At 58.6% G+C, this 23,038-nt stretch overlaps 2 protein-coding genes across 4 annotated transcripts in view; one reads left to right on the plus strand and one right to left on the minus strand.

Moving 5' to 3' along the window:
- Positions 1 to 325: 325 nt before the first annotated feature.
- Positions 326 to 8,693, plus strand: Nkpd1 (NTPase KAP family P-loop domain containing 1). 3 transcript variants are annotated; one of them, XM_052713007.1, is made up of 5 exons: positions 326 to 1,592; positions 2,279 to 2,397; positions 3,345 to 3,791; positions 5,383 to 5,514; positions 6,641 to 8,693. In XM_052713007.1, the coding sequence occupies exons 2-5, from the start codon at positions 2,307 to 2,309 to the stop codon at positions 8,440 to 8,442; spliced, it is 2,472 nt and encodes an 823-aa protein (XP_052568967.1). In that variant the 5' UTR covers positions 326 to 1,592; positions 2,279 to 2,306; the 3' UTR covers positions 8,443 to 8,693. The 3 variants fall into 3 exon arrangements, with proteins under 3 accessions (XP_052568967.1, XP_052568965.1, XP_052568966.1); XM_052713005.1 differs by lacking the exon at positions 3,345 to 3,791 and having other exon boundaries at positions 330 to 1,592; XM_052713006.1 differs by lacking the exons at positions 326 to 1,592; positions 3,345 to 3,791 and having other exon boundaries at positions 1,848 to 2,397.
- Positions 8,694 to 16,389: 7,696 nt separating this feature from the next.
- The window catches only part of Ppp1r37 (protein phosphatase 1 regulatory subunit 37), a 34,897-nt gene continuing 28,248 nt past the window's right edge, over positions 16,390 to 23,038 (minus strand). Inside the window, exons 3-13 of the mRNA XM_052714102.1 lie at positions 21,372 to 21,417; positions 21,163 to 21,263; positions 20,637 to 20,756; positions 20,181 to 20,331; positions 19,945 to 20,100; positions 19,719 to 19,831; positions 18,485 to 18,626; positions 18,196 to 18,362; positions 17,319 to 18,075; positions 17,009 to 17,095; positions 16,390 to 16,933 (exon numbers count right to left, since the gene is read on the minus strand). Coding sequence (XP_052570062.1) covers positions 17,013 to 17,095; positions 17,319 to 18,075; positions 18,196 to 18,362; positions 18,485 to 18,626; positions 19,719 to 19,831; positions 19,945 to 20,100; positions 20,181 to 20,331; positions 20,637 to 20,756; positions 21,163 to 21,263; positions 21,372 to 21,417 — 1,836 coding nt within the window. The 3' untranslated portion in view covers positions 16,390 to 16,933; positions 17,009 to 17,012. The remainder of the gene's footprint in view (positions 16,934 to 17,008; positions 17,096 to 17,318; positions 18,076 to 18,195; positions 18,363 to 18,484; positions 18,627 to 19,718; positions 19,832 to 19,944; positions 20,101 to 20,180; positions 20,332 to 20,636; positions 20,757 to 21,162; positions 21,264 to 21,371; positions 21,418 to 23,038) is intronic.

Raw genomic sequence — 23,038 nt, forward strand, 5'->3', positions numbered from 1 at the left:
GAGCAGTGTGCACTGTTAACTCCTGAGCCATCGCTCCAGTCCCCCAAGCCCCAAGACAAGGTCTCTCCCACCGGACAGGACAGATGGTTGAGAGGTTAAAAGGGCTGGTTGCTCTTGCCGAGGACCCAGGTTTGATTCCCAGCACCCACATAGTGGCTTACAACCATCCGTAACTCTGCTTCCAGAGGATTTGAGAAGCCCTGTTCTGACTACCGTGGGCACCAGCTATCTACACATAAATGCAAGCAAATCATTCATACACATAAGACAAGATCTAGAGCCAGGCGGTGGTGGTGGCGCACGCCTTTAATCCCAGCACACGGGAGGCAGAGCCAGGCGGTTCTCTGTGAGTTCAATGCCAGCCTGGGCTACAAGGCAAGTTCTAGGAAAGGCCCAAAACTACACAGAGAAACCCTGACTCAAAAAAACAAAAACAAAAAACACCAAAAACAAGGTCCAGTTATGTAGCTCAGGTTGGCCTTGAACTCAGTTGGTCCTCCTGCCTCAGTCTACCAAGAGATGACTGATACGTGTCATCAGGTTCAGCGGCGTCCCTATGGTTGAAGCCCCCACCTCTGTATCCAGACGTCCCCTGTGTTCCCTGGCCTCCTGCCCCTCTCTCCAGCTCCCTACAACTAAACTCTTGGTACTCCAATTTGCATGCATGACCCCCTGCCTGCTCAGTCCCACCCTAGTCCCCTCTATGGATGAGTAGCCTTGAATTTCTGGCCTTTATTTTCTACACAGCCTAGTGAGCAGGACCGGCACCCCACGGTTCACCTCTGGATACATCCCTGCCTCCTAGATGGGCCAGGGGACACTCCCCAAAGAAGGGGCTCCAAGGACAGCTGGCAGGAAAGAAACCACAGTCGGAGGAAAGTAGCCAGGCCCTGACAGCGGGAGGCAGTGTGGCCACCCAGGCCCCCGCTGACGCAAGGAAAGAATTCCACAGTGTGGGGTGCCATTCTTCCCAGCACCACCCTGGCCCGACCAAGCACAGGGCTTGGTAGCCACCACTTCCTTTCATTCCCGGCTCTGTGTCTCTGGGCCTCAGATTTCTCATCTGTGAAGTGGGCACGACTTCTGTGGGTTGTGGTGATAAAGGGGGCTACCGAGTGAGCAGGCTCAGAAGCCGGTTGCCGGGGATCTATGCGAGGCATTCAGAGCAGCACTTGGTAAATGGGTCAGCTGGTGCTGGCCCTAAGGGCTGGATGGACTCATCCTTTTGACAACCTCAGGAAACAGGTGCCAACCTGGCCTATTCATCAATGAGGAAGCCCAGAGAGATGAAGTCATTGACCCATGGTCACACAGCTGTGCCACGCCGGAGCCAGCAGACTGTTGGGATTTTTTCTGCCTCCTCCCTCCCAGCCGAGGTGTCCAGAAACCTGGTGTGAGGGTTGCTGTGGACTCTCCACCCCCTCCTGGGTTCATCCTGTCCGGGGCACCCAGTCCTAGAGAGCAGCAGGCCAGGCGCCTGCCCAAAGGGCGGGGACACACGCCGGAGAACCGGCCGAGCGGGCGCCACTGGGCTCCAGCCAGGCCTGCGCGGGGGCCACGGCAGAGAGCTGGGGCCGCGGGGCCACCACCAGGTAGGTACTGAGAGCCCAGGCTGGGATGTGGGGGGCATGCGGTGGTAGGCTGGACCATTGTCCCGATCCCCAACCCCAGTCACCCAGGTTCCCATCGCCCTGGGCCAGACAGTATCTTTCCCAGCTCAGCTCTGGCTCCTCCAGACACGCCGCGCCCGCCCCCTGACTCCCTCTGCCTGTGTCTCCTCAGAAGACACCAGCTTCGCTTTTAACCCCAGATGTCCCCCCCCACCCCCCCGTGTTGAGTTCCCCACATTCATTTATTTATTTATTTATTATTTTTTCTTTTGCTTTGTGAGAGGTCTCACTCTGTAGCTCTTTCTGGCTTCAAAATCAGAGATTTCCCCCTCCCGTCTCTGTCTCCTGAGTGCTGGGATTAAAGGCATGTGCCGCCATGCCGGGGAAGTTCCCTACTCTTAGATTCTAGTCTGGCTCTGCTTGGTGGCTTCCCAGGTCAGGCTGCACCAACCTCCTATCCCGCTGTACTCCCCACCTGGCCCCACAGTCACCCCCAGCCATCTGGCCATTGTCTCTCCCTCACTTCAGTGCCCACTCCAGTGACCCAGGGAAGACCCCCCTCCCCCACATCTGGACTGTGCCTCTTGCCTGTCCAAGATCACAAGGGGTCATCTTAAAATAGCCCAGGGACCCCACCGAGCTGAGCGAGCACTGACCCTTCCATCTAGGAACGGGCCGCTGACATCACGGCCCGCCATGCAGAAGAACTACAATGTCCGCTTCACCAAGAGTGGCCGGACCCCCGACGAGCAATACTTTTTGGATCCTGAGTTGGGGCACCAAAAAGGTAAGAGCTCATTTTGAGGGGGTGGGTTGTGGCAGGAGAAGTGGGTGGGGGGTGGGGGTGCTGAATTCATGTGCACCCGCAGAAACAACCTCCGGGAGAAAAGCCACAGAGCCAATTGTTGTGGCACATGCCTGTAGTCCCGGCACTTTCCAGGCTGAGGCAGGAGGACTGCTGCAAGTTCCAGGCTAGCCTGGGTTACAAAGTGAGACTGGTCTTACTGAAAAGGGCTGAGACAGGGTCTCACTCTGTAGCCCAGGCTAGCCTTGACCTAGGCTCAAACACTCCTCCTACCCCAGGCTCACAGGAATCTGATAACCACCACGCTTGTCCCCTGTAGAGTCCCAAAGTTGGAGCATTCACTGGGGTGGGAGCAGGAAATCCCTTTTGAAAATCTCCAGGCTGTGGGGGACAACCTCCAGAGGAGTCACAGGGTGGGGGGAGCAGGGTGAGGCGGGAAGCCCCCATTGAGTGCGTCTATGGTAGTGCCTCAGATTCCCACAATGACCAAGGGGAGTGGGGAGGGGTCATTGACTTCCTGTTAAAGGTGTCACAGACTCCCGGGGTCTGATAGCTCAGGCCCCACCTGCCTTCTCAGCCCTTAGCCTGTCCCCTCTCCACGGCCACTTCTGACCAGCTCAGCCATCCTCACCCTAAGATTCTGCAGCAAGGACCCCCGAGGGATGCAGGAAATTAGTCTCAGGATTTGGGGTGCCAAGATGCACGAATCTCTGGTATTGTCCTCTGTTGGTCCTCCCTGGAAAGCGCAGACCCTGTATGTCCTGTCCCTGACATCACCTGGGTCCGTGGTGCCCCTCTCACTCCTGGGGCCTCTGGGGCTCCCATGGATGCTCCAGGCCAGCCTTACCAAATAGCACAACCTGGTTCAAGCCAGTGTCCCCAGGGAGACCGGGACCCAGTCCCAGTCCCCCCCACTTCCTTCCTTCCAGGATGCTGTCGTCAGTGGTACCAGGACCCGGTGGCCACTCACGCCCACGGGCCCTGTCAGCTGCCCCCCAAGGCTCACTGGCAGCAGGCTTATCACAGCCACCGGGGTGGCAGCGGCTGTCGCAGGTGTCCCCAGCCCCTCATTCTGCAGCGACAGCGGCAGCAGCAACAGCGACAACCCCCACCCCTCCCTCCCAGTCCGCTGCGGCAGCGGCTCTGTCCAGTTCGCGGGGCCCAGAAGGGGTCACCTGCGGTCGCCGCTGCCCGCATGGGACCAGCCAGCGCCCCGCAACCTGCCACTTCATCACCCACAGCAGTATCAGCCACGGCCAGCAGCAGCCCAGCCCTGCCCTCTGCATCCGGCGCCCTCCTGGAGCCCAGCGAGCCCACCGAGGCGCGGCCCCTGCCTGCGCCTCCAGCCTGCGGCTCCTTCACCTCCTACGGCGCCGGTGCTGAGCCCAGGCCTTCCTTCTGGGGCTGCGTCCCCATCTGCCTTGCTTCCGCCTGGGCCTTCTGCTCCCCGGCTGGCACCTTGGGCCTGTCCTCAGTCCACACACACTGTGGTCCCTGTCAGGAGAGCGCTCATCCCCAGCCCTTGGTCTCTACCTTAACTGTTGGGGTCCCTGACTTCTGGGGCAGGCCTCTGCCTCTCCTCTCCGCTGGTGCTCTGCTTCTGGTTTCTCTTTTCTTAGCCCTACCTCAACTGGCCCACAAGGCCAGGGAGGACAAGGGGCGGGGGGTGATAAGGACCTGGGGCAGCTTTTTGGCCAGCTGTGGTGCTGGGGGACACAGGTGGAGAGTGGGGGTTAAAGGAGAGGTAGGGAGAGCATGGGAGAGCGCTGGGGGGGGGGGAGGTCACCTAGTACAGCGGGCTACAGGAAGACAGCTCGGTGACAATCACTTTGAGGGAAAGGGGACCCCGGGCTTGGAACGGGGCCATCGTCAGGGTACCACTCAGATGGCAGGGTCATATTAGGCACTGAGGTGGTCTGCCGCCGGGACAGCCAAGGTGAGACAGGCCTAGGCTCAGAGAAGGGGCCCCTGGGAGGAGGCAGCCACAGAGTCCATCCGGAGGAGGGAGGGGCTGAGCCAGGTTCGGGGTGGCGGCCCCAAAGGTGGGGGACACAGCTGTTTCAGGACCCGGGTCTGAAGTAGAGCAACAGGTCATGAGTGAGAACTCACAGCAAGGTTGGGCATGCACGACCTGCCATGGCGCCCCGGGGCCGGGAAGTCCATTTCACACTCAGAAAAAGAGAGGCTTAGTAAGGTGAGGTCACCCATTGATTAGGCATGGCTGGGGTCCGCCCAGGCCACTGCCACCTCAGCTTACCTTGTCCTCAGCTCTTCCTGGCTCGGCTACCAGTCACAGCCACACCCCGCAGCCCACCACGTCAGCTTCCATGAGTGGGCCCCACCTTTTGGACATCCTAACTCTAGGTCCAAGAAGTAATGCTCAGGAGGGCAGGAGCCCCCTCTAGAGGGGACGCTGTGGTGCTTGTGCACAAGGCCTTCTGGGATGAGGAACTTGCGTCCTAAGTGGTCACTGGATACAGGGGCATTGACCAGTGACTAGGTCAGTCTCTTTACCCTCCCTAGTGTCTGGTCACGAGAAGGGACAAGTGGCCCACAAGCCGCCATGGTTCCGAAATCCCTGTGAGAAACTGGGGAGTGTATGGAGCTTTGGGGGGTGCGAGAGTGGCATAGTCTCGAGGGCCTTGTGCCCCAAGGAAGGCCCACGAGATTTTCCTAGGAGAACCATGGGCATGTAAAGGGCTGAGCAGGCCTAATGATTTAGGGCCAAGAAGGCCAGATTCTGCACATCTCTGGGTCAGTCCCAGATCCTAGAAGGGGCGTGGATGCGCTTGCGCGGATGCGCTTCCGCGGAGGGCTTTGACCTGAGTCACCGTGGGGATCCAGAAGGATCCAAAGTGCTGGTGGCAGGCAGAGCAGGGCTGGCTGCAGGGCATGGAGGGCACACGGGAGGAGGGAGGGCGGCGCCCAACCAGCGCCATTGACTCGGTTTCCCTTTGCCCCCTCCAGACATCCTGACGGAGGACGATGTCTACTGCAGCTGTCTGGCTAAAACTCTGTGTCACGTGCCTGTCCCCGTGACCGTGGGCTTCTACGCTCCCTTCGGCTGCCGTCTTCACATGATGCTGGACAAGATCATGAGTGAGTATCTGCCTGTTTCGAGGGCAGGCGGGGGGTTGGGGAGTGGGCAGGAAACTTGGTCTCTGGTCCCTTCCCTGTTCTCCAAGTCGCATCCTCTGGTCCTTCCCCACCCTTGCTCAAGAACATCCCTTGCTCCCTGGTACCCTAAGGAGAAAGCCTGGGTTCTTCACTAAGGCTGCAGGCCACACTCCTGCTTCTGATGCAAGCCCCGCACTCTGGTGGTGGTGGTGGTGGTGGTGGGGTCCCCAAAGATCCCGAGCACACTGAGGTACACTGAAGACACCAGCAGAAACTTGGCCAGCAGCTGGACATGGCGGCCTTTGCCACACTCAGTCACGGCTGGAGTGAGTTCAGTCCCTGCTGACTGTTCGCTGCCACCCCGTGCTGTGACAAGGGATGCAGTCAAAAGAAAAGATCAGGACACGGAAAAGGATGCTCCTGAGTTCCAGCCCCGGGCTAGGTCATGGGCGAGGTGACAGTCCCCACTCACTCATCACTGGGCTCACATCCTGTCCCAGGGTACTCACCACCCATTGTTCAGATACCGCCAGCACCTCCTTGGTGCTTGGGGGATCCAGGGATGACCAAGACAGCAGCCAGGGCCCTGCCCTGCCTGAGACAGTAACAGCAAGAGTGGGTCCCTGACCCAGCCTGATCAGGGTAGGCTCCCCGGAGGAGGGGCAGTCAGCCAGAGACAGACTCAGGCTGTGTTCCTGCTTCCTTGTCTGGCCTGTCCTCTTCCCACATTTCACTCACCCATTCATTCGTAATCCATTCATTCATCTTGTACCCAGGCATTTCACCCATTCATTTATCCATCCATTCATCTTCTTGTACCTAGGCTTTTCATTCATTTGTTCATCCATCCATCCATATTCTTGTACTCGGGCATTTCATTCATTCATTCACCTATCATTCATTCCCGGTTGGAATTGGGAATGGATGGATAGGACATCCAAGGTGCCTCCCCCTCTTGCCGACTCTTTCTACCTCTCTCCAGGAGGGTCCCTACTCCTGTCCTCGACCTCCCAGTCTCTCTCTTCAGGCCTCCCCACCTCCGCTTACACGCACCTGGGCCCAGCCCCTCCCGGCCATCTCCACTGACACCTTCCCTCCCCTCCCCCAGCGCTGATGCAGCAGGAGGCCGCGCAGCGCGAGAGCGAGGAGCTGCAGCGCGTGCAGTGGCGGCCGCGGCGCGTGCGCGGCTGGGGCGTCCCGCAGCTGCTGTGGTTCCTGGTGTTTCTGCAGCCGGTGATCACCGAGCTGCACCTGCGGCGCAGGAACGTGCGCTTCCTGTTCATCCGCTTCAGCGCCTGGCAGTACGCGGGCACCGACAAGCTGTGGGCGGGGCTGGTGACCACGCTGTGCGAGGGCATCCGCCACCACTACGGCGCGCTGCCCTTCAGCGTGTACTCGGTGCTGGGCAACAAGCCCGGTAGCCCACGCGACGGCCTCTGTCAACGCGAGTGGCACTGCCGACGCCGCGTGTGCCTGGCGCTGCTGGCGCTGCTGGCCGCGCTGTGCCTGGGTGTGGGGCTGCTGTACCTGTCGCTGGGGGGCCACGCGCCGGGCCACACGGGTCGTGGCCTGCTCAAGGCGCTGGGCGGCGCGGCCACCACGCTGTCGGGCTCGGGGCTGCTCATGGCCGTGTACTCCGTGGGCAAGCACCTGTTCGTGAGCCAGCGCAAGAAGATCGAGCGCCTAGTGTCGCGTGAGAAGTTCGGCAGCCAGCTGGGCTTCATGTGCGAGGTGAAGAAGGAGGTGGAGCTGCTCACCGACTTCCTGTGCTTCCTGGAGATCTACCAGCGACGCCGGCTGCGCGTGGTCCTGGAGGTCACCGGGCTGGACACGTGCTACCCGGAGCGCGTGGTGGGCGTGCTGAACGCCATCAACACGCTGCTGTCCGACAGCCACGCACCCTTCATCTTCATCCTGGTGGTGGACCCCAGCATCCTGGCCGCGTGCCTGGAGAGCGCGGGCAACATGAAGGGCACGGCGGACAACGGCTACCTGTTCCTCAACCGCACGGTCACGCTGCCCTTCTCGGTGCCGGTCATGGGCCGTCGCACCAAGTTGCAGTTCCTGCACGACGCGGTGCGCAGCCGCGACGATCTGCTGTTCCGGGAGCTGACGCTCAAGCTGCAGCCGCAGAGCCAGGGCTCGGCCGCCGGCGAGGGTACGCAGCTGCTGGCGGTGGAGACGCAGGCGGACGGGGAGCGCGCGCAGGGTCGCGTGGACGCGGAGGCGGCGCGGCGCATCCAGGAGGCGCTCTGCTGCCTGCACGACGAGCGCGACTGCTTGTACGAGTACGTGCCCGACAACGTAGTGTCCATGCGGCGCATCGTCAACACGGTGCCCATCACCGTGCGCCTGTTGCAGCAGCAGCAGCAGCAGCAGCCGGACCGCGTGGGACCCACCCCGCGTCACGCGGTGGCTTGGGTCGTGCTCGCCAACCAGTGGCCTTGTCGCCTCAGTTGGGTGCTGCAATGCCTGGAGGACCGGCAACAGGCGGGGGGCGCGCCCGAGGGCCGCGCGCGTCTCTGGGACGTCTTCTGCGACAACAGTCGTGAGCTGCACACCATGACCAAGGCCTTGCAGAATGTGCTGGACCTGGATGGCGACCCCGAGCTTTTTGAGCGCTTTCTGGGCACTGATTTCCCCTTCACCGTGTCCGAGGCACAGAGTTTGCTGCGCTGCACGGTCAACCTGGACCATTCCATCCGCCGCCGCATGGGCCTCATCCGGGCCGTTAGCGCACTCAAGCCGCCCAGCCCGCCCAAGTCCCCGTCCCGGGATGATCCCCAGGCCAGTCGTGGGGCCAGTAATGCCGCAGGGACGTCCCAGGTGGCCCATGGATCAGGACACAGTAGAGAGGTGCATCACCCCCGGGACCGGACCAATGGGGGCAAGCCAAGGCCGATGGCCTAAGTCCTTTAATTTCAGGGGTGTAGAGGTCACTTGGGTTTGGGATGGAGAACACCAGCAGCCACATCCCGCCTGCCCCGATGAGGGTGTGAGGCCTGGGCTCAAGACCAACGGATTTGGGATGGAAGGCACCCTGGTGACTTTGGAAGCCAAAAGGGCGGCGGGCAGGTAGCAGCTTCCTGGAGTAGGTAGCTCCCACACCGGTGTCTAGATACGGAAGTCAAAAAAGCAATAAAGGAAGCTGTGGAAAGCCAGGGCTGGCCTTCATGTCCTGGATTTCTGGCTAGGTGAGGATGCCACCTGCCCCCACCTACTTCCTCCTCAAGGAGCCAGGCCTCTGAACTGCATCCCAGCGACTGATGTTGGCATCCCAGGGGGTAGGAGGAGGCTTGCGGGGGTGTGGGTGAGGCTGCAGGGGCAGGGGAGATGAAGGGCAGATGCCAAGTTGACTCAGGCAAAGGGGAGCACCCAGGCCTGCGGGGATCCCAGGCCTTTGTTCCCCCACACCCAAGCCTGCCCTCTGTGGGCAGAGCAGGAACTGGCATTTCCCAGGGCGGTGCCTGTGACCTCATCAGGTGGCTCCACCTCTCAGCATGTGGGCTAATTAAGCCTCTGCCAGATGGGTGTGTGGCACTGCCCTCCCCAGATAGGCAGGTAACTGTCCGAGAGGAACTACTGAGGATGTGCCTGTTTTACGAGTCACTCCAGGGCCACTGGCTGGGGCTGGGTACTGACTGTGAAGCCACATCACCAGCAGGGAAGTTGAGGAACAGGGATTGGCACACGAGAGGAATGCAGAGTCAGAGCAAAGCCAGGTGGGACAGTATGAACTGTGGCTGGGCTGGGCCCTTTCCTGCTAGCATGGTCAGAGACCAGGGATGAGCGTCACTCCTGTGGGTGGCTCCTGAGGCCCCAGTGGTCAAATATGTCGCCACACACTCGGGCTGGGGTTCCTCATCCACTATAGCGTGGCGGGGAGGGAACAGCAGAGCTCAGCTCTGAATTACAAAGACACCCGAGATCAAGGGGATGACTTTGTTTTATGGTGATGAGGATTTATAAAGACCCTCCTGCCTGATAGACTAGCATTCTACCACTGAGCCACACCCCTGCCCCTCACTGGGGGATTCTAGGCAGGGGTTCTACCACTGAGCCACACCCCCAGGCCCTCACTGGGGGATTCTAGGCAGGGGCTCTACCACTGAGCCACACCCCCAGCCCCTCACTGGGGGACTCTAGGCAGGGGCTCTACCACTGAACCACACCCCCAGGCCCTCACTGGGGGATTCTAGGCAGGGACTCTACCACTGAGCCACACCCCCAGCCCCTCACTGGGGGATTCTAGGCAGCGGCTCTACCACTGAGCCACACCCCAGCCCCTCACTGGGGGATTCTAGGCAGGGGCTCTACCTTGAGCCACACCCCCAGCCCCTCACTGGGGGACTCTAGGCAGGGGCTCTACCTTGAGCCACACCCCCAGCCCCTCACTGGGGGATTCTAGGCAGGGTCTCTACCACTGAGCCACACCCCCAGGCCCTCACTGGGGGATTCTAGGCAGGGGCTCTACCACTGAGCCACACCCCCAGGCCCTCACTGGGGGATTCTAGGCAGGGACTCCACCACTGAGTCACACCCCAGTCCCTCACTGGGGGATTCTAGGCAGAGGCTCTACCACTGAGCCACACCCCAGCCCTTCACTGAGGGATTCTGGGCAGGGGCTCTACCACTGAGCCACACTCCCAGCCCCTCACTGGGGGATTCTAGGCAGATGCTCTAACACTGAGCCACACCCCAGCCCCTCACTGGGGGATTCTAGGCAGAGGCTCTACCACTGAGCCACACCCCAGCTCTTCACTGAGGGATTCTAGGCAGGGGCTCTACCACTGAGCCACCCCCCCCAGCCCCTCACTGGGGGAATCTACGCAGGGGCTCTACTGCTGACTTACAGTCACTGACCAAATCAGTGACTTTTGAGCCAGGGTCCCTGAAGACTAAGAGAACAGTACCCTTCACCCCAGGAACCAAGAGCTTGGCAAAGTCACCCACTCTCAGGCTATGTGGTTCATCAGTTGGTGGTATTGACTTCACATCCCTTAGGTCTCTGGCTAAAACCAATCTATCCCTGACTTCTTTGGTCTCTCAGGATTACTGGCTGAGTGAACACAGTTCAGGAGGTCACTTTAACTGTAAGGAAATGGCTTTCAGCCTTGGTGTGGAATTTCACAGTGCTGGGCATGATGGCTCACACCTTTCATCCCAAAACTCCAGAAACAGAGGCAGACAGATCTCTGTGAATTCCAAACCACCCAGGGCTGCATAGTGAGATCCTAACTAAAGACAAAACAAAACTATCTTAGAAGATGGCTCCGCAGCCAGTCAGCCGATAAAGGCCTTTGCCTGACAACCAGAATTAGACCCCTAGGACCCATAGATTCGGAGTTGGCAAGATTGCTAGTTTTGTTTTGTTTTTTGAGACAGGGTTTCTCTGTGTAGTTTTGGTGCCTGTCCTGAATCTCACTGTGTAGACCAGGCTGGCCTCGAACTCACAGAGATCCGCCTGGCTCTGCCTCCCGAGTGCTGGGATTAAAGGTGTGTGCTACCACCGCCCGGCAAGATTGCTGCTCTTGCAGGGGACCCATCTTTGGTTTCCCAGAACCCATGTCAGGAGATCTCAACCCCTTCCACCTGTAACTTCAGCTCCAGAGAATCCTATGCCCTCTTTTGGTCCCTGTGGTCAGTGCTCTCACATGCATACCCCCCAACACACACACACACACACACACACACACACACACACACACACACACACACACACACACACACACTTACTTAAAAGTCTGAAGGGGGGCTCCTGTTCGATCTCCATGTTGGTGAGTGAGTGGCCTGAAGTCTCAGTATCTGTCCACTGAGAACCAAGGTGATAATATCTGAAAGATGGCATCGCATCGGGGCCAGGGTCAGAGGTGGGCTGAAGAGATGGTCCAGTGGTTATGAGCACTTACTGCTCTTGCAGAGAACCTGACCCAACACCTACATGGTGGCTCACAACCATCTGTAACTCCAGTCCCATGGGATCTGACAACCTTTCCTGGCCTCTGTGGGCTCCTGCAAGCACACGGTGACAACATACCCGCTGACAAACACTCATAAACTCATACACATAAAACAGTAAGTCTTTAAAAATCGGGAGGCAGAGGCAGGAGGATCTCTGAGTTCAGGCCAGCCTGGTTTACATATGAGTTTCAGAATAACCAGGACTACAAAGAGAGGCCCCGAAACAAGATAAATAATAAAAATAAAATCTGAAAAAAAAAGCTTCCTGGAGTGTTGTGCGGCTGTTACCACTGTCCATTTCTGAGGAGCACGTTGTGCGGTACATGGGGGAAGTCTTCCAAGTCCCTCGCCAGCAGAGGCAGCAGAAAGAGTTGGCTGCCTTGCCTGCACCTTGGAGATCTTGAAAAGCTCCTGTCGGCCCAGGATGGCAAGCTGCTGGCCCTCCCTCCTCACCCCGCCCTGCCAAGGTCCTGAGGCCATGCTCAGCCTGCAGGTGCATCTCGCCATGGCTAGGAGGCCTCGATGAGGTCCTTGCAGGTCAAACAACCTTCTAATCGGGACTCCTGGGGACCTTTTGGGGTCCCAGCCAAGCCCCCAGCCTGGGCTTGAAGCAGACTCTCTACACCTTTTTTTCCCTTCCACAGTCCCACCGTCCTGCAGGATGGACTGTAAAGTGAGTAAAGGTGCCTGTGGCCAAGCCTGACAAACTAGGTGTGATCCCAGCCCCACATGGTGGAAGGACAGAACTGACTCCAGCAATGTGTCATGTTACATGAATCCCACCCCCACAAAATCATCAAAAAAATGTAATTTAAAAGTCTAAAGCAAAAGGGCTGGGCCAGTGGTAGAGCACTCGCCCAGCAAGCTCAAGGCCCTGGGTTCGGTCCTCAGCTCTGAAAAAAAAAAAAAAATCTAAAGCAAAAGGTAATTTTAAGACCCCCCCCCCACACACACACACGCACACCCAGAGTAAAGAGGGCTGGGGAGATAGCTCAGTGGGTAAAGGCTGTTGAACCTGCTGACCTGAGTGTGACCCGAGGCACACAAGCTGTCCAGTGACCTCCACACACAAGCACTCACACGATAGATAGATAGACAGACAGACAGACAGATAGGCAGGCCTCTGACTTCCAGCCAGGGCCATGTAGAGAGACCCTGTCTCAAAAAAAAAAAAAAGTAATAAAAGTATTTTAAAACTTTGGGGGGAGGTATGGCAGCACAAGCCTTTAATCCCAGCACTTGGGAGACAGAGACAAAGGGATCTCTGTGAGTTCAAGGCCAGCCTGGTCTACAGAGGGAGTTCCAGGACAGCCAGGCTACACAGAGAAACCCTGTCTCGAAAACCAAAACAAAAAATTTCCAGCCAGGCAGAGGATGTTTCCAGAGGGAAGGTGAAGCCACTGTACTGACAGGGCCTCCGGACTCTGTCGGGTCCCACGGATGCACAGGCTGTGGGGGCCGGATGTCTCCCTCCCTATCTACCAGGCTGCCCGCATGCTTCTTCACTAAGTTGAGGCTGGGACATCCCGATCAGCCAAGACCACCATACACTGGAGCTGGAGGACCAACCACCGGAAGCTGAGGTATTGGCCGAGTGCCGCTGCCAGGGCTGTTTTCCGGGCAGGGTAGCCCTTATGTAGCCCAGACTGACGTGTAGCGGAGGATGATCTTAGACTCCCAATCCTCCTGCCTCCACCTCCTGGATGTCTCACCACATCCTGCCTGCTCTATCTTGAGACTCTGACTGTGTGTCTGCCAAACCCAAACAGGATGTCAGGATTTAGTTCCCAGACACCACAGGGATTTTGTGTGCTCTCACACAGACCAAGGAGCTGGCTGCCACCAAGCAGAATTCTAAGTGCTATGTGTACTGAGGAGCTGAGACCCTCATTGGCCCCAGGACCATCGATGCTTGTAGCCCTGGGGTTGACTGCCAGCGCAGGCTTGCAGGGGTGGCGTCCCTGAGTCACGTGGTGGGGAGCAGCTGCCTCCATGCTGAGCTCCAGGAAGTCTAGCAAGGAACATTGCCAGTGTCAGGATGTTGGGGTCACTAGAACTGGGTATAGCTTCGGAACAACCAAACCAGGTGGGCGTGGCGCCGCACATCTTTAATCCCAGCACTCTGGAGGCAGAGGCAGGCGAAGCTGTGAGTTCAAGGCCAGCCCGGTCTACAGAGCGAGTTCCAGGACAGCCTATGTAACAGAGAGACCCTGTCTCAAAACACAGCTGCAACAAAGGGGGACAAATGGCTGAGCTTTCAGAGGGAAGAATTACGTGCCCAGATGCTGGCCTCTACCTCCAGCTTGCAATCCCATGGCCCTGGACACCAGTGAGCTCTACAGAGCTGACCCATCTGCTCTGAAAGGCTGTGGCAAGCGACCAACCACGAGTGACTGCTGCCACCACCAGACATTGTCTCCTGCGTGTGGAGGTTCTGAGAACAAGAGAGAACTTTCCCGGCCTGTTGCTCGTCACTCCAACCCTGTTGTCACACGGCCAGCGCTATGGTTGGGTCCACATTTTTCTTTCTTTCTTTTTTTTTTTTTTGTAAGAGCCAGGCTCTTGTTGTATTTCCCAGCCTGGCCTGGAGTTCCTGGGCTCCAGTGACTCTCGTTCCAGCCTCCCGAGCAACTAGGACTACAGGTATACAAGCAGCCAGAGGATATATAAATTACACCCACACACACATCTGGAGGTGCTGAGGGTGGAACCAGGGCATGCTTGATACATACTGTACCACCGAGCCACACCCCTGAACCCCAGTTGCCCCTTCATAAGTACCCCTTTCATGCTGGTTTGGGGCCCATCCTAAGGGACTCATTTTCACATGATCATCTTGGTGAAGAGCTCCTGGGACCTTGGATCTCATCAGCATCATTCTGAGGTGGCCATCCGTCCCAGCAGCAGTTGGGAAGGACTGATTTCTCACGCCATGTTAAGAGCTGGTACATGAGAGACACAGCCAAGACCAGGAGGAGCGCCGCACAGGCTCACAGAGGGTGCATCCACTGGGCCAGAGCTGCTGAGACTTAATATGCTGACCACAGCTGAGGTGGTGAGGACCCCCTGGCAGGCTTTCCCCAGAATCCAGGATGCCTCAGCTCCTCCCCAGCCTAGCTCAGAAGGGGCTGGTAGCAGGGTAGCTGTACTGGTATCTCCCAGGTACTGAAGGGAAGGGATGCAACAGATGGTGACTTGGTCGGCAGTGGTTACTGTGTGTGGCTTCCCCGAGCCCCACTCCCAAACAAGTGTCTGCTGTGTCCTAAGGAGTGGTGAGCTTGTCTGGAGCAGTAGGCGACCGAAGTACAAGCCGCTAGTGTTTCAACAAAGAGGATTCTGGGCTGGGGAGCTAGCTTGGTGGATAAAAAAGCAGCTTGCTGTAGAAGCCTGAAGACCCGAGTTCAAATCCCAGCACCCATGTAAAAGCCCGACAGTGTCCTGTGGCCGCCGTATCCCAGTGTTCCTATGAGGAGACTCTCCAGTTCAGGGGCCAGCTAGCCTGGTGTAAGAGAGCCTGACTCGCCGGGCGGTGGTGGCGCACGCCTTTAATCCCAGCACTCGGGAGGCAGAGCCAGGCGGATCTCTGTGAGTTCGAGGCCAACCTGGGCTACCAAGTGAGTTCCAGGAAAGGCGCAAAGCTACACAGAGAAACCCTGTCTCGAAAAACCAAAAAAAAATAAAAAAAAAAATAAGAGAGCCTGACTCAAACCAGGTGTGGTACAGAATAAACACCCTGGGCTCTCCTCTGATCTCCATGAGTGTGCCACGGCAAGCATGCATCACAGTCACACACTAACTTGCACACACACATCCGTGTGCCTAAAAGTTAGTTGAGAAAAAGTTTCTGACAGATACAATGGTGGGGTGCAGAGGACTCCCAGGCTTTTTGTTTTGTTCTTTTGTTTGGAGACAGGCTTTCTCTGTGTAACAGCCCTGGCTGTCCTGGAACTCACTCTGTAGCCCAGGCTGGCCTCAAACTCACAGAGATCCGCCTGCCTCTGCCTCCCGAACGCCGGGACTAAGGCCACCGCGACCGGCTGGACTTTTGTTTGTTGGTTGGTTTTTCGAGGGCCTGGTTATTTTTAGTGCTGCCGAACAGGGCCTGACTCCCAGGTTCAAGACAGGAAAGGACATGGACACCGTGAGGTTGAGGCTGTGTCCACACAGGCAGGCACTTCCTACACATGGCTCTCCTTAGCTTTCATCTCCTGTGGAGCCTGAGACTGACACTGAGCACACCTAGTCCCTCACTGGCGGCTTCCAGGCCAGGGCTCACCACTCTCCACTGCCCCAGCTTTCCCCTGTCAACTAAGTCCTCACGTTCAGTCTGCCACCCAGCGTGGCCTGGAACTTGTGACCTTCCCCCCTCAGACTCCTTGGCAGCGGGGATGGGGAACCCGTGTCACAGACCTGGCAGTCCTCCGGTGTTGTGCAGGGAACAGCTCTCCGGTCCACAAGCCAGGCAGGTGCTAGCTAGCGTGAGGACAGGTGGCTCACGGGCCCTGTGTACAGCCCTCCCTCCACAGATGGGGCCAGGAGAGGGCAGGCTGGCCCTGCTACCTCAGCCAGCAGATGCCTTCGCCGGGCACCCCGGGAAGCTCCGGCTGGCTGCGAGTGGGGGAGCACGGGTGGCCTCAGTGTGCTGCTCGAGGTGTGGATGGATAAGAGGGTGGAGGAAGCAGGGAGGTCTGTGCAGCCTTCGGGTTTCCTTTGGGGACCACGGGCACCAAACCAGCAGAGGGTCTCCACCACTCACCCCCTCTCCCGCCCCTCGGGCAGCCGGGCCCAGCACGAGGCAGAGGCAGATGGTCAACCCAGCTCCCGTTTATTAGAAAAGGTGTGACAGCTGCACCAACAGGAGTGGCCCAGCCCAGCCCACCCTCCCACACCATCCACCCACCCACCGCCCACTGCTGTAGTGCCTGCCAGGGCGCAGCCTCAGTGGCCTGGGCAGCAGGGTCCCAGAGCCCCACTGCTGCGTGCCCAGTTCCCTGATAGATTTTATTGCACTTAAGAAAGAAAGCTCTCTTCCTTCCCACTGGCCCCACCCCACAGGGGCTGGCAAACTCCACCAACACTCTCACCAGCCAGGTCTTGAAAGGGGCCAGGGGCCATCCTACACCTGCCCTGCCTCCTACCCCTCCCAGGGCAGGCTGGTCACTGGCCCTCCAGGACCAGAGCAGCCTTGTGGCCAGTGACCCTGGAGAGCTCCTCCGACCGTCCTCTTCCTCCTGTCCACCCCAGCCCCAACCTGGGGAGCGGCAGACACATAAATACGTGCTCGAGTCCGGGAAGCACTCCCAGCCCCGTGCCCCTGCGGCTGTAGCGTTTCTGAGCGAGGCCTGGGATACCCCGCCTGGCTTCCTGGGGGACTAGTCGGGGAGTCAGCAGATCCTTGGGGATGGCTTCAGCTCATCACAGACCGGCCGGAACTAAAGAACTAGGGAACAGAGGTGAGGAGGGTCAGCAGGGCTCCCAGCTCTTCATGCCAGCCCCCCAGATGGCACCTACTCACAGTGTCACAGTGTGTCCCGCGGGGCCTCCTGACTGGCCTCTAAAAGCAGTTCCTCTAGCTTGCTGGCACCCTGGGGGCGGTGCAGTGCTGTAGGCAGTGGGCGGCAGCTCCCTCAGAGGCAGGCAGGGTATGGCCTTGCCCCTCCAGACCACACCGTCCCCACCCCAGGGAGAGCTCTGGGGTCCAGGGTAGGAACCAACAATCAAGTGCAGTCTCCTATCCCTTTACGGGCATTCTAGAATGGGAAGCTGAAGCCCGCCCACAGGTAGGTGCTTCCTTGATGGCTTACCCCCTGCCTCACTCTTCTTACCGTGCTCCAGGCTGCAGCTGCCCCCCTTAGCCTCCAGCCCTGGGGGTGGCTCTGGGGGCAGTGCCAGGGCAAACTCAGGCTTCAGGCCGTTGGGCAGAGGCTGCCCTGCCTGAGATGGCTCCGGCTGGGGCTGAGCCTCGGATGACTCTGGGTCCTGGATGTCCATGGTCTGAGATGGTGGAGAGGTGGGTGGGGAGGGAGGGGAGGGTGGAGGAGAGGAGACAAAGGAGGGGGGAACGGGGGGCTCTGGCCTCTCGGGTGGACTCTCCACCCGGGTCACCACAAACACCTTGTGGCCTCGGCCTGGGCTGGAGACAGAAATGCGCTGCTCAGTGGGGGAGGAGGGGCTGCCTGGGGGGCTCTTATCCCCAGGGCCTAGGGAGTCCGTGGAGGGTATGAGGGCAGGGCAGGGGGCTGAGGGGCTCTGGTCAGCGCCGCCCTCGGCCCTCTGCTGGTCCTGTTGCTTCTCCTCCTCCTCCTCCTCCTCCTCTTCCTCCTGCTCTTCCCGGTCAGAGTCTGAGTCCGAGTCTGAGTCAGGGTCAGGCCCAGGGCTAGGGGCCCCATTCTGCGCCCCCATGGCTGGCAGGTCCCCAGGCTCTTCCAGGGGCGGGGGCGCGGTGACGGTGATCTCGGGCATGGAGGCCGACAGTTGCAGCTGCTGCTTCTCCTCCCGCTCTCTCACCAGCACGAAGTTGCGCTTGCAGCCGTTCTGAATCTCGGCCAGTAGTGCCTTCTGGGTCTCGATGAAGCTCTTCACCTGTGGGACCCGGCCTGCTAGGGCTCTGTGTGGCCTCTGCCCCACCCTGGCCCTCCCCTCCCTCCCGCCTCCCCCGCCCAAGAAAGACAGCACTGGTACACGGCGAGCGCCCGCCCTCACCGCCTCCTTCTTGGGCTCTCGGTCCAGGTCCAGGCGGAGCAGGGAGTGGTTCACCTTGAGGGCCAAGGACAGTGCCATGAGCCCGCCTGTCTTGATCTCGTTCTCCCGGAGGTCCAGTCTCAGGAGGCGGGGGCTCTCGGCGATGAACTCTGCCACGGCCACCGCGCCTGGGAGGGGGACCGCAGGGGCTGGCCACGGGCCCCACGCTTGGCCGCCCACGCTTGGCCGCCGGCCGGCCGGCCGCCCTGCCGAGCCCCGCTGGCCCCTGCGCGCCTGGCCCGCATCCTACCCTCGCATGTGAGCTTGGTTGAGGCCAGGCCGAGGCGCAGCACGCTCCGGTTGCTGATGAGCCCGTTCTTGAGGTTGCGCACACCCTCATTCCCAATGGGGTTGTGACCCAGGTTCAGTGTCTCCAGACTCTGTGTGTGCGGCTGGAAGGGACAGGGGAGGTGAGGAGGGGGCGCCATGGTGGAGGAAAGGCTAGAAAGGTGTGTCAGGAAAGGAGCCGGAAAAGGAGCAGAGAGGCACGGGCTTCTCTCCTCTCATCTGCCTCTCAGAGGACAATTCTGCCACAGGTCTGGGAAACTCAAGTCTCTCCCAAGCTGGGGCTCCCCAAAGCCCACACTGCCCACTCCCCACCAGAGTGCATAGTCTGGCTCCCTCCCCTCACCGAGCCTGTCTCTGAATGGCTTTAAAGACCCTGAAAACAGCCTTCTTGTGGGAGGGCACCCCACAAAAGTGTCTCCCTCCCCTGGGAGTGTTTGTACCTGTTCAAATTACTTTCTATATTATGTGATAATAAAAAGACTAAAAACTGCCAGGCAGTGGTGGCGCACACCTTTATTCCCAGCACTCGGGAGGCAGAGCCAGGCGGATCTCTGTGAGTTCGAGGTCAACCTGGTCTACAGAGTGAGTTCCAGGACAGGCAACAAAACTACACAGAGAAACCCTGTCTCAAAAAACCAAAAAAAAAAAAAAAAAAAAAAAAAAGCTTACTGACTGCTTCTAGAAAACATTAATTTTTTTAGGCCAACACATTCAGTTTGTGCAAAGCACTGTCCTATGTAGTCTGTTACAAAAAGACAACTAAAGAAATAGGGCCCAGCTTGGGCCTTTAATCCCAGCACTCAGAGCAGAGGCAGGAGGATCTGAGTTCGAGGCCAGCCTGGTCTACAGAGCAAGTCCAGGACAGTCAGAGCTACACAGAAAAACCCTGTCTTGGAGGGGGAAAAAAAGAAAGAAGGAAGGAAGGAAGAAGAAAGGGAGAGAGAGAGAGAGAGAGAGAGAGAGAGAGAGAGAGAGAGAGAGAGACCCAATGAAAGAAACATGGCCCAGGGCCGGCTGACGGCCCAAGGATTCGAGTTCTATACCTGGACATTTATACATGGTGGAAAGAGAAAACTGACTCCTGCAAGCTGTCCTCCGACCTCCACGTGCAAGCACGTATGCACACACGCACACACACCACACAACGTGTTGGGGCCAGGCAGGGTGAGGACCATGAGCAAGCCCCCTGGACTCACCAGCGCCATGCCCAAGAAGGCCATGCCCGTGTGCGTGAGCTGGTTGTTCCACAGCACCAGGGTCACCAGACCCTTCCTCTGCTCCTTGAGACCCTCACAGATGTAGGCCAGACCTAGGGGAGGCAGGTGGTCAGTGCCTCTTCCGTACCAGGGAGACCCAGGGGCTCTGGCCTGACCTCTGACCCTCAGCCCTAGACTCCCGATCAGGGCTGTCACAGCGGCACACCTGAGTCCAGCACGTGGTTGTTGCGCAGGTCCAGGATCTGCAGGGAGCTGTTGAACTTGAGCAAGTTGCCCAGCTGGGCTGAGTCCTGCAGGCCGTTGAGCTTGTTGTCCGCCAAGTACAGCTCCCGCAGGTTCATGTTCATCTTCAGAGCTGTGGCTGGGGAGGGGCGGCAGTGACTGGCCAGCCCATGCCCTGGGTCACCTGTCCAGCAGCAGGCTTGACGGACACAGACTTACCCAGGAGCATGAGGGGCCGCCCGGACAGGCTAGCATTTTCTAGGTGCAGCACTGCCAGGCTGCTGCGGATGCGGAGGGCACGGGCCACAAAGGGTGCAGAGTGGTCCAGCAGGGGTGTGTTTCGGGCATCCAGGTATTGTAGGCAACTTGTCTGGTGGGGACAAGTGAGCGGAGAGGTCATTTAGTAGTCACAGCTAGCACCTGGGTTTTACACACTGGGGCCTATGCCTGAGTTCCCTGATTCCTGTTTTGATGGGGACCCTCCTCCCAGACAGTTCCACTTCCTTCCTGCTCCAGTCTTTGCAAGGCTGAGTAAAGCAGGCTGGAGACACGACCACTTTCCGAGGGTCATCCAGGGAGGAGTGAAGGAGGTGCATTACCTTGCAGGAGGGCAGGAGAGATGGGCTTGGGATAGATCTCCCCACATTGTTTCCTACCAGTGTGTGAGGTACCCACCTTGCGCATCATGTGGGCAGCAGCCTGCCAGCCCCGGGTGCCAATGTGCTTGTTGAAAGAAATGTTGAGGTGTGTGGCCGACTCGTAGTACTCAATCATGTCAAAGAGGGCTGAGGCACCCTGGGGACAGGCACACGTGGGTTTGGCCTCAGGTCAGATGGCCAAGGGAAACATGGGCTATGCCACAGGAGGGGTGCTGGGCTCGCAAGAGCCTCAAAATGACAGGTATGACCTGTATGATCTGGGAGGGTGGAGCTCTTCTACAACCTATGCTCAGGAACACTCAGCCCAGAGGCTGCGACTCTCCGGTGCCTTTCAGCCCTGCAGCGTGATGGCCAGGAAGGCTCCTGGTGGCCACACTTGCCCCTCACCCAGCTCCCAGCTCCCCAGGCCTCACCTTCAGGGCCTCAGGCCCACCCTGGTCACATCAGATACCCCCTTCTGGTCTTCATGAGGCCCTGCCCTCGCCCTCTCCCTACCCAAGCCTCAAGAGGGCCTTAGAGCCTGGTGGCAGCAGGATTCTCACATCTTCATCCAAGTTGGTCTGCTCCAGGTCCACAACCTTGAACTGCAGCCTCTTAAAGACCTCCTCCAGAGCCTCACAGGTCTTGTAGTCAAGCTTCTCCCCTGGGAAGGGGCGGGCACCTTTATGTGGAGAGTCCACACCACCACCAGTCTCTGCTTCCTGCAGGAGCCACCAAACCCTTGGACACCTGCCATCCCGGGGACACACACCTTTTAGGTCCAGGCAGTTGATGCGTTGCTCGAGGTCCGTGAACTCCTAAGAAAGCAGGATGGGGCTTGTCAAGGCAGGGAAGACACCCCAGCAACTGGGGTGGCCTGCAAGTGGGCAGTCAGGGCTCAACGGCTCTGCCCTGCCCTGCAGTGAGACGGCGTCTGGAACGGGACTGGCCAGGGCAGCTGGACAAAGGCCCAGAGGACAACCGGGGCTGGTTCTGAGCACACAGAGCATGAGATGCGTTTGCCTGGAGCCAGGAGCCACAGCCCCATCACTCCAGCTGATGAAGTGAAGTTGAGGGTGTCCAGCACTGCTGGGGCGATGTCCAGACTCGGGCAAGTCTGTCCCAAGGGACTGGGACGGGTAGGTTGACAGTCACGCGTGGCACTCAGCAAAAGACATAAAGGCTCTGGCTCAGGGGTTTTCCCAGCCCCTTCCTGTGGGGTCCACCTAGTGCACACACATGCCAGGTGCCAGTCTCTGGGCTTCACTGTCACCCAAGGGCTGAGCGCTGTAACAAGCCCCAGAACAGACAGGCTAAGGCTGGCTTGACAGCATACTTGGCCAGTGAGGTGCAGGTCTAGTCAGCCCTCATCCTTGCCTCAGATGCCACACTGAGAGGCTCTTCCTGGAAGGGGCAAGCCCCCGTTCTGCTAACTCTACAGAACAGACAGAGTCCAGGAACACAGAGAGAACAATGACCAGGCACCCCGAGGACCCTGTGTGGAGATAGGCCCCGGGGTGACCATAGAGAGGAAGGCTACAGGCAGAGTCTGCCCACATTCACACTAACTCAGACAGCGCCTGGTGCCGCTGGCACGGCTGAGCCAGCAATCCCTTCTACAAATTCTCCAACAGGCTGAGGATAGGGACCTCCCGGGGGGAAGGGGATCTTCCCCCTACCCAGAGGGGATCTGGGGGAAGGGGAAGAAATGAGAAGTCAATTTTGCTTTCCATGTCTGCATTTAAACTTTTGATGTGTGTATGTGCACGTGCATGTGTGTGTACACGCACACATCACTGTTCACATGTGGAAAATGTAGTCTTCTACCTCTACCCACCATGTGGCTTCCAGCGGCTCAAACTCAGGTTGCCAGGCCTGGCAGCAAGCACCTTCACCCACTGAGCCAACTTGCCAGCTTGTTTTTGATTCTGGAGACAGGGTCTCATATAGCCCAGGCTGGCCTCACACTCATCATGTAGCTGAGGCTAACCCTGAACTCCATCCTCCTGCCTCCACCCTCTAGGTGCTGGGATGACAGGCAGAGCTGGTTTCTGTTAACTTCCTAAACAGCAGGGAGGTCTATCTCTTGAGGTCCAGACTTGGGTTTTTGCTGTTTTGTCCTTGTTTGTTGAGTTGGGCATCAGTACGGAGCCCAGGCTGACGCTCGCCTTAGAAATCACGCTTTAGGAATTAATTTTGGAATTCAGACTTGAAGGAATGGACAAGATGACCTTTCTGTGAGGACAGGATTTCTTTGGGGCTGACAGAGTCAGTAGTTACCACTTACTGTGATTCTGGATCATTGCTAACTTCACGGCTGAACTGAGGATCTCTGCAGCTGTCCTTACACAGGCCCTGGCTGGGGGCAGGCTGGGCAGGCCCCAAGGCTGTGCTCCTACACACATACAAACACACATGCACACATGGACGCACAGGCGT

Source organism: Peromyscus californicus, unplaced genomic scaffold (genome assembly GCF_007827085.1).
Source record: "Peromyscus californicus insignis strain IS unplaced genomic scaffold, ASM782708v3 Scaffold_4__1_contigs__length_199733344, whole genome shotgun sequence".
Classification (NCBI taxonomy): domain Eukaryota; kingdom Metazoa; phylum Chordata; class Mammalia; order Rodentia; family Cricetidae; genus Peromyscus; species Peromyscus californicus.

Excerpts from the sequence above, each read along its gene's own strand:
- Nkpd1 (XM_052713007.1), top strand. The coding sequence starts at position 2,307 with ATGCAGAAGAACTACAATGTCCGCTTCACCAAGAGTGGCCGGACCCCC. Across the intron at positions 2,398-3,344 it reads TGAGTTGGGGCACCAAAAAG|GATGCTGTCGTCAGTGGTAC; the intron begins GTAAGAGCTCAT and ends CCTTCCTTCCAG. Across the intron at positions 3,792-5,382 it reads CTTCACCTCCTACGGCGCCG|ACATCCTGACGGAGGACGAT; the intron begins GTGCTGAGCCCA and ends TGCCCCCTCCAG.